Source organism: Aedes aegypti, chromosome 2 (assembly GCF_002204515.2).
Source record: "Aedes aegypti strain LVP_AGWG chromosome 2, AaegL5.0 Primary Assembly, whole genome shotgun sequence".
NCBI lineage: Eukaryota > Metazoa > Arthropoda > Insecta > Diptera > Culicidae > Aedes > Aedes aegypti.
Window position 1 is genome coordinate 220,208,521 of NC_035108.1, and position 10,216 is coordinate 220,218,736.

At 39.2% G+C, this 10,216-nt stretch overlaps 1 protein-coding gene across 1 annotated transcript; it reads left to right on the forward strand.

Annotated features, from left to right (window-relative positions):
• Positions 1–697: 697 nt before the first annotated feature.
• LOC5569574 (myeloid differentiation primary response protein MyD88) lies at positions 698–2,522 on the forward strand. The gene is made up of 4 exons (XM_001658585.3): positions 698–1,233; positions 1,302–1,513; positions 1,581–1,921; positions 1,985–2,522. The coding sequence occupies exons 1-4, from the start codon at positions 885–887 to the stop codon at positions 2,388–2,390; spliced, it is 1,308 nt and encodes a 435-aa protein (XP_001658635.1). The 5' UTR covers positions 698–884; the 3' UTR covers positions 2,391–2,522.
• Positions 2,523–10,216: the final 7,694 nt, after the last annotated feature.

Here is a 10,216-nt window from a genome sequence, read left to right on the forward strand (position 1 = left end):
ACTAAAATACATTGAAAAAAATGTCAAAATTCATATTTATATTTTCAAATTTATTTTTGTACGTTTCAAAAATGATATAATTTAATTTAAAAAAAAAAAACAAATTAAATAAATTATGATTTTTGAAGAAAAGGCAAAACTTTAATAAAATTAGAAAAATATTTTATTTTAATTAGAATAATAAAATTAGAGTCAAAAATGCGTAATGCCTCATGTTATATGTACTTATGAGCTACCCGCAAGTGTATCGCATAAAATCAAACAGTCCTTACCTACATTCAGGAACAAAAAAAAAAAAACAATATTTTGAATTATGAAAAAATCTTAAAGCCTTGAATTCTGACTTTTCTATTAGTCGATCCAAATCGATTAATTTGGTTTAGCTCATAGCTCTTTTTTATAATTTATGAATACTACAATCACAATTCAAGCCTTCTGATATTTGATACCGTGACAATGTCATGCGCTATATCTACATGCGTTGTTTGTATTGCACCGAGTTACCCTACGTACCTAGCAGTGGAACATAAGAGTGCTGCTATTTTGATTCCGCTGGGTGTATTTTTAATATCGTGTACAAACTTGGGTAGCAACCCGAGATATAGATGGTACCTGACACAGATAGAATAGAGACATCTGCTTGTGAAACCTGCATTAACCTGTTGAAGTGTGTGAAGAAAAGAAAGGAAAATAAATACCTCGATTAGTTGCCTGTCAAAACCAAAGTCCGTGAATGTAAACAGTGATTTTTTGTCAAAAAATAATCGTTTATTGCTAATCATATTTAAGATAAGATTTAGCATTCTTGAGTAACGTTTTGTGACATCATTCTAAAGTGTGCTCAGTTTGTTTTTTTCCGGGAAGTTCTATTGTTGCGCATTAAAATGGTCAATTCTACGCCCGTCGAAGTTTCTCTAAACGAATGCGTAGATTTGAGCAAAGTACCATTAGGTGCATTGAATTACAAAACGTATGAACTGCTGTCGGCATTGCTAAATAGAAAGAAAATATTTAAATCAGAGGACGGCTATTATCGTGATTGGCGAGGGTTGTTTCAAGTACTCAAATTGGATAACTATCTGGTAGCAGAGCTGGAAAACCATAACAATCCAACGAAAAGAGTTTTGGATCTTTGGGAGAACTCATTGAAAGGAGCTAATCTTAAGGACCTTCAAAATGTGCTTGGCTTAATCGACAGATGGGATGTTTTGGACGATAGCAATAAGTTATTTTGTAAGTAGCTGGTGTAATGTATTTGGGGTTTAACATCACAATTAACATTTTCAACACAATCTTTGCAGATGACGACGCAGAAAAGTTTCTTTCCAAAACCGCTAAACAGGTCAGTACAGATCAATTAGAGGAAACGAGCATTGGAGCGGATGAAGACATTATTACAAAAGATGATACTCGACAAAATAAGCAGTTTTACGATGCGTTCATTTTGTTTGCTGATGCTGACATTGAATTTGCTACAAAAATCATGGAGCGCATGGAGGAGAGAAAATTGAAGGTAACATCTGATATTATCAAAAAATTCTAGTTGAATTATTTTTGTTAAACGTATATTTTTCTTCCAGATTTGTATAAAGGATCGAGATCTTCTTGCCGGTATTACTTTTGAGCACGAAGCTATCATTAAGCTGATTTCTGAGCGGTGCCGGCGATTGGTGGTTGTTATTTCCAGAGAATTCTTGAAAAGTCCGTTGAACAATTTCTTTGTTATGTACGCTCAAGCCTTGCAAATTGAACAAAAGAAACGTAAAATTATTCCTTGTGTGTACGAGCGATTGGAGCTTCCTGCAAACCTAAAGTTTTATTTCATTTTGGACTACAAGCGCTCGAACAAGCTGTACAATTTTTGGGACAAGCTGGAAGATGCCATAAAAGTTCGAACAGATTCCCCGGTGACTGAAATTAAGTATGTTAAATCAAATGCTTCCAAGCTTTAGTTTATCATTAAAACAAATCTTTTTATTTGCAGGAATCAATCAAAAGCAATAGAAACTGTAAGCATTCCAAAAATAACAGTTGAAGATGCAAACGAATCATCGGCAGATAAAGTTGATCGAACGCAAACCAAACCAGAACAACTCACAACTGGTACATCCCATTCAGTTTCTCAGCCCATCAAGAAATCACTATCATCGTGGGATGTTAGCAATGCGCTCAACCGTGTACTAACAAGTAAGTCTAAGAATGCATCTTCGAGTACATCAGAACTTCCAACCGGTGCCGAGAACAGTGATCAGGAATTGAAAAAAGTAAAGTGGTATTCCAAGCTGGGTTTATCGTCCAGTAAGTCCAGCTTGGATGGCACCGGCGAAAAATCTGAGAAGAAAAAGACGAAGTGGTACAAAACAAGCAAAAAGATTGCAACTGCTATGTGATATATGAAATAGCGTGCCCTGACTATTTTTTAAAGTTACGAAATGTCGTAAGTTGTTAAATGTTAAATAATCAAATTATGTATATTTTTTATTTTTTTTATGCTCAAATACACAATATTAATAACTTAAAAAGATATTTTATTTCACACTCAAATGATAAGACTTTTCCATACCGTATTATATCTTCTAGTCGACACTGACTTGCGCTTGTTATTTTTGCATTTCTAGAGATGAATGACACCAGAAACAAGCAGCTGCTGCGGTGGTTAATGAAGGTTCATTGCTTTTTCGCATAAAAAGTATACCGTAAACCGGGGGCAAATTGATCACTGGGGCGAATTTGATCAGGTCGGTACCGAAAAACATTTCTTCCCAAGGATGCTGAAGGGTTCGTTGGCACCAAACACATTCCATGTTTTCAAGTTTATAGGTGCCTAATGATGATTTGGAACTATTTCATTTTAATAAGTGTCAGTTTTGCATATAAATATTCACACTTTTTGAAGGTGTAAGCAATACAGTTGGAAATGTCGATGCTAAACAATCCACTGGTGCCATGCGTACATGTCAACTATAAGTGTTTAAAATGTTGTTTAAACTTTAGTATGAACTGCTGAACTCATTTTTGATATCATACAGTATAAAAAGTATAGTGTTTTGCTCATAAAATCGTTTATTCTCAAATAATGTGCTTATTTCAAGGGAAATTGCCTACATTTAGGCATATTAGGCAGATTTTCAAAGTTTGATTTTGCAATGATGTGATCAAATACTAGAGTTGTAAGATTTTTGACATCATATTCTGAATCAGGAGACCCAAATTTAGTAGATAGGAAAATTTTTTACTCTCAAACCTGCTTTTTCATATGGTGATCAATTTCGCCCCAGTGCGTCATTCTAATTTTTTGATATTAAAACTTCTTTTATGATATGTTAAATTTTATTTCATGAAAAATCGATTACATGAACAGATAAAGATCAATGGAGTACTGGTTTTGCCGAAATTTATTTGACAATAATTGAATTCCGAAGGACAACACAGCAAAAAGTTATAAAATAGTGATCAATTTGCCCCCGGATTAATTAGAGTATTCAAGGTCGTATGAATACTTTAAACCTTCTTTAGTCTCTATCAAAAAGTTACGAATTGTGACTTACGGTCGTTTTCGATCATAAAATTCAAACAGCTCGCAATAAGCAGTGTGTTGACCGATTTAAGTTCTGTTGTGCTTAAATGAAAGTCACACATGTCTAGTTCCCGAAATCCTTCGAGATCCGAAGTAGGTCTCTGTGATCACCAGGAACCTGCTACATCTGAAAAAAAGTCCCTTTAGAGACCGTTAGTTTGACAACCTGTAGTTTCGTAACAGAACAAGTACTATGAAACGGCCATATGTGGTTGAATAGGTATTCACGTGGACTGTGAATATAGATTATCAAACCGAGTCCGTATTCATACTCGTTTCCGGAAACCCAGGGCATCCGAAAAGTAAGTTTCCGTCATAGTTTTGTATATGAAATTCACTTCGGTACTATTCGGTTGATGGATATTTTGGCATGAAAATTATCTGCAATAAGGATCTGGTTATCAGAGTACATCCCCTGAAAATTTCGGTGCAGTATGGTCCATGCGAAACGGTTCCTGGAGTCTCTGAAGGAGGCCAAACTGAACAGTTTGATGAAATTTCTCGCATGTACGTCCCAACACCAAATGAACGACGTTCAAAACTTTATGAATTTTTATGTTTAGATGTGTATTGTTAGAAGAATGATTTAACTCAGGAATGACCACCGGAGATACTCGTATTTTGAGATCATTCAGTACCAAAACTTGGTATGTAAAGGCTCAATCTTCATGAATTTGAATACCCGTGACTCTTTTAATTCAATTATAGATGAATGACTATCCGCGGGAAGGATACGATCCGGTAGGGAAAAAATAATACGGAGAGATAAAAGTTCTAATTCACGGTTTATTTCAAACTGATTTGGTACATTATATGGTGTTGTTTTTATAGTCCTCTACCCTATTGTACTTGCATAGAATATTCTCGTTGTGCATTGCTGTATACAATAATGTGTTGTGTCTAAACTATTATACTATTGACGGACTGAATATCCGGAACTGTCAGACAATAGAGAGAATGAAAATGTTAATAAACAATTGTTAGATTGTGTTCGGTCTGGGAAGATCGAAAGGTAAGTTGATTACTTATGATTAATGTTTCAATACTAATATTTCTATGTTTTAGGTATGATATCTGAATGAGTGTATGCGGGATCAATTCTGGTGAGTAAAGTGTTGCCAGTATGGCTGATTTGCGTGTTTGTGGCCGGCAGCATGAGGAATGCTGCATCCACTGGTGCGGTGCTTGGATGAAGTACCCCGGTGGCTTGCTGCTGGCCTGAACATACCATTTTGCTTATTATTCAAACAATTCAAATACGTAATACGCACTTGCGAAAATTGATTTCACATACCTGACTTTATAGTTCAAAGCACTATATGAATTTATTCACAACTAGTGGTCCCGGCAAACTTCGTGCTGCCAAAAATGTCATGGAACATCGCATACAAAATGACATATTAGTACTTTAGTGGAAACGAATGATCGAAGAGAAAAAGACAATTGTTGTTCTGTTTTTGGATTTAAAAAGTAAGGGTATGCGAAATACCGAATGATTCCGTCAAATACGCTTCGAAACGAAATTCCGCGGAATTCCACGGAACTCGCACAGGCGAAATTTGTATTTTGCTATTTCGTTTCGTTTCGCCAAATTGTTAAAATATTTCCACGGAAAATTGAAAACAAACGGAATAAAACGGAATTTCGCGAAATTCGAGTTTAATTTCGAACAAAAAAAAAAGGCAAAGCGTTCGCTTCTACTCCTAGCTACAGTCAAAAATGGGTCCGTATTACGGATCAAATCGACTCATATCATGCGATTATGGATCATGGATCAGAACACTATAACAGCAAATTATCTGCGAGGCAAACGAACGGTGTGCTAGTGAAAGCATACGTTTGGGCGTTTCTTTAGGAATCGTCTTATCTTATGTCGTTTTCGTTTTTAGGAACTGGGTCGGTGATGAACGGGTTGCGCCAGTTCCAACCTGGGTTCAAAAATGAATTCGACATTAGATTCATAACTGGTTGGTGTTCAGACAGACTGAACCAAGTGTTTTTTCATGGTTCCAGAAAAACGTTTCCCAGGCATGCGAAATATCCAAATATTTATACTTGTTTTTAATTATGAATCGTGGTTTACGGCCAACCAGCCGAGTGGAAGTTTAACAACTACCGAAAAGCTAAACATTACATATAATTTGCAATTGGATTAGATGGACAAATTGATGTGAAGATTTGCGAAAAAGTTACACGTCTTCTCAGTGAGAATCGAACTCACGACTCCCCGATCTCTAGTTGGGGCGCGTTAACCACTACGCCATGAGAGGACTCATGAACGCAGAAGTTAACCTGAATTCGATTTCAGCTCAATAATCACGTGGTCCTCTTTCGCAAAGTGCACCTCTTTCGGAAGAATTAGATGCCCATCCAAACACAACGCTTTCTATATATATCCAATGCCTAGCCCGAGAGCGCATTGTTTTTTAGATATAGGAATAGCACACTACACTAGCCAGCAACTGCGCTGGCTGAGGTTTCTATTGTGTGGGCTTCCAATGGGTCGCGACGTTCTCAAACGACCGGTTACGGAACATGAGTCCGTTGCTCGATAAATACTTGTTTTTAATTATGAATCGTGGTTTACGGCCAACCAGCCGAGTGGAAGTTTAACAACTACCGAAAAGCTAAACATTACATATAATTTGCAATTGGATTAGATGGACAAATTGATGTGAAGATTTGCGAAAAAGTTACACGTCTTCTCAGTGAGAATCGAACTCACGACTCCCCGATCTCTAGTTGGGGCGCGTTAACCACTACGCCATGAGAGGACTCATGAACGCAGAAGTTAACCTGAATTCGATTTCAGCTCAATAATCACGTGGTCCTCTTTCGCAAAGTGCACCTCTTTCGGAAGAATTAGATGCCCATCCAAACACAACGCTTTCTATATATATCCAATGCCTAGCCCGAGAGCGCATTGTTTTTTAGATATAGGAATAGCACACTACACTAGCCAGCAACTGCGCTGGCTGAGGTTTCTATTGTGTGGGCTTCCAATGGGTCGCGACGTTCTCAAACGACCGGTTACGGAACATGAGTCCGTTGCTCGATAAATACTTGTTTTTAATTATGAATCGTGGTTTACGGCCAACCAGCCGAGTGGAAGTTTAACAACTACCGAAAAGCTAAACATTACATATAATTTGCAATTGGATTAGATGGACAAATTGATGTGAAGATTTGCGAAAAAGTTACACGTCTTCTCAGTGAGAATCGAACTCACGACTCCCCGATCTCTAGTTGGGGCGCGTTAACCACTACGCCATGAGAGGACTCATGAACGCAGAAGTTAACCTGAATTCGATTTCAGCTCAATAATCACGTGGTCCTCTTTCGCAAAGTGCACCTCTTTCGGAAGAATTAGATGCCCATCCAAACACAACGCTTTCTATATATATCCAATGCCTAGCCCGAGAGCGCATTGTTTTTTAGATATAGGAATAGCACACTACACTAGCCAGCAACTGCGCTGGCTGAGGTTTCTATTGTGTGGGCTTCCAATGGGTCGCGACGTTCTCAAACGACCGGTTACGGAACATGAGTCCGTTGCTCGATAAATACTTGTTTTTAATTATGAATCGTGGTTTACGGCCAACCAGCCGAGTGGAAGTTTAACAACTACCGAAAAGCTAAACATTACATATAATTTGCAATTGGATTAGATGGACAAATTGATGTGAAGATTTGCGAAAAAGTTACACGTCTTCTCAGTGAGAATCGAACTCACGACTCCCCGATCTCTAGTTGGGGCGCGTTAACCACTACGCCATGAGAGGACTCATGAACGCAGAAGTTAACCTGAATTCGATTTCAGCTCAATAATCACGTGGTCCTCTTTCGCAAAGTGCACCTCTTTCGGAAGAATTAGATGCCCATCCAAACACAACGCTTTCTATATATATCCAATGCCTAGCCCGAGAGCGCATTGTTTTTTAGATATAGGAATAGCACACTACACTAGCCAGCAACTGCGCTGGCTGAGGTTTCTATTGTGTGGGCTTCCAATGGGTCGCGACGTTCTCAAACGACCGGTTACGGAACATGAGTCCGTTGCTCGATAAATACTTGTTTTTAATTATGAATCGTGGTTTACGGCCAACCAGCCGAGTGGAAGTTTAACAACTACCGAAAAGCTAAACATTACATATAATTTGCAATTGGATTAGATGGACAAATTGATGTGAAGATTTGCGAAAAAGTTACACGTCTTCTCAGTGAGAATCGAACTCACGACTCCCCGATCTCTAGTTGGGGCGCGTTAACCACTACGCCATGAGAGGACTCATGAACGCAGAAGTTAACCTGAATTCGATTTCAGCTCAATAATCACGTGGTCCTCTTTCGCAAAGTGCACCTCTTTCGGAAGAATTAGATGCCCATCCAAACACAACGCTTTCTATATATATCCAATGCCTAGCCCGAGAGCGCATTGTTTTTTAGATATAGGAATAGCACACTACACTAGCCAGCAACTGCGCTGGCTGAGGTTTCTATTGTGTGGGCTTCCAATGGGTCGCGACGTTCTCAAACGACCGGTTACGGAACATGAGTCCGTTGCTCGATAAATACTTGTTTTTAATTATGAATCGTGGTTTACGGCCAACCAGCCGAGTGGAAGTTTAACAACTACCGAAAAGCTAAACATTACATATAATTTGCAATTGGATTAGATGGACAAATTGATGTGAAGATTTGCGAAAAAGTTACACGTCTTCTCAGTGAGAATCGAACTCACGACTCCCCGATCTCTAGTTGGGGCGCGTTAACCACTACGCCATGAGAGGACTCATGAACGCAGAAGTTAACCTGAATTCGATTTCAGCTCAATAATCACGTGGTCCTCTTTCGCAAAGTGCACCTCTTTCGGAAGAATTAGATGCCCATCCAAACACAACGCTTTCTATATATATCCAATGCCTAGCCCGAGAGCGCATTGTTTTTTAGATATAGGAATAGCACACTACACTAGCCAGCAACTGCGCTGGCTGAGGTTTCTATTGTGTGGGCTTCCAATGGGTCGCGACGTTCTCAAACGACCGGTTACGGAACATGAGTCCGTTGCTCGATAAATACTTGTTTTTAATTATGAATCGTGGTTTACGGCCAACCAGCCGAGTGGAAGTTTAACAACTACCGAAAAGCTAAACATTACATATAATTTGCAATTGGATTAGATGGACAAATTGATGTGAAGATTTGCGAAAAAGTTACACGTCTTCTCAGTGAGAATCGAACTCACGACTCCCCGATCTCTAGTTGGGGCGCGTTAACCACTACGCCATGAGAGGACTCATGAACGCAGAAGTTAACCTGAATTCGATTTCAGCTCAATAATCACGTGGTCCTCTTTCGCAAAGTGCACCTCTTTCGGAAGAATTAGATGCCCATCCAAACACAACGCTTTCTATATATATCCAATGCCTAGCCCGAGAGCGCATTGTTTTTTAGATATAGGAATAGCACACTACACTAGCCAGCAACTGCGCTGGCTGAGGTTTCTATTGTGTGGGCTTCCAATGGGTCGCGACGTTCTCAAACGACCGGTTACGGAACATGAGTCCGTTGCTCGATAAATACTTGTTTTTAATTATGAGTTTAGCTTTTCGGTAGTTGTTAAACTTCCACTCGGCTGGTTGGCCGTAAACCACGATTCATAATTAAAAACAAGTATTTATCGAGCAACGGACTCATGTTCCGTAACCGGTCGTTTGAGAACGTCGCGACCCATTGGAAGCCCACACAATAGAAACCTCAGCCAGCGCAGTTGCTGGCTAGTGTAGTGTGCTATTCCTATATCTAAAAAACAATGCGCTCTCGGGCTAGGCATTGGATATATATAGAAAGCGTTGTGTTTGGATGGGCATCTAATTCTTCCGAAAGAGGTGCACTTTGCGAAAGAGGACCACGTGATTATTGAGCTGAAATCGAATTCAGGTTAACTTCTGCGTTCATGAGTCCTCTCATGGCGTAGTGGTTAACGCGCCCCAACTAGAGATCGGGGAGTCGTGAGTTCGATTCTCACTGAGAAGACGTGTAACTTTTTCGCAAATCTTCACATCAATTTGTCCATCTAATCCAATTGCAAATTATATGTAATGTTTAGCTTTTCGGTAGTTGTTAAACTTCCACTCGGCTGGTTGGCCGTAAACCACGATTCATAATTAAAAACAAGTATTTATCGAGCAACGGACTCATGTTCCGTAACCGGTCGTTTGAGAACGTCGCGACCCATTGGAAGCCCACACAATAGAAACCTCAGCCAGCGCAGTTGCTGGCTAGTGTAGTGTGCTATTCCTATATCTAAAAAACAATGCGCTCTCGGGCTAGGCATTGGATATATATAGAAAGCGTTGTGTTTGGATGGGCATCTAATTCTTCCGAAAGAGGTGCACTTTGCGAAAGAGGACCACGTGATTATTGAGCTGAAATCGAATTCAGGTTAACTTCTGCGTTCATGAGTCCTCTCATGGCGTAGTGGTTAACGCGCCCCAACTAGAGATCGGGGAGTCGTGAGTTCGATTCTCACTGAGAAGACGTGTAACTTTTTCGCAAATCTTCACATCAATTTGTCCATCTAATCCAATTGCAAATTATATGTAATGTTTAGCTTTTCGGTAGTTGTTAAACTTCCAC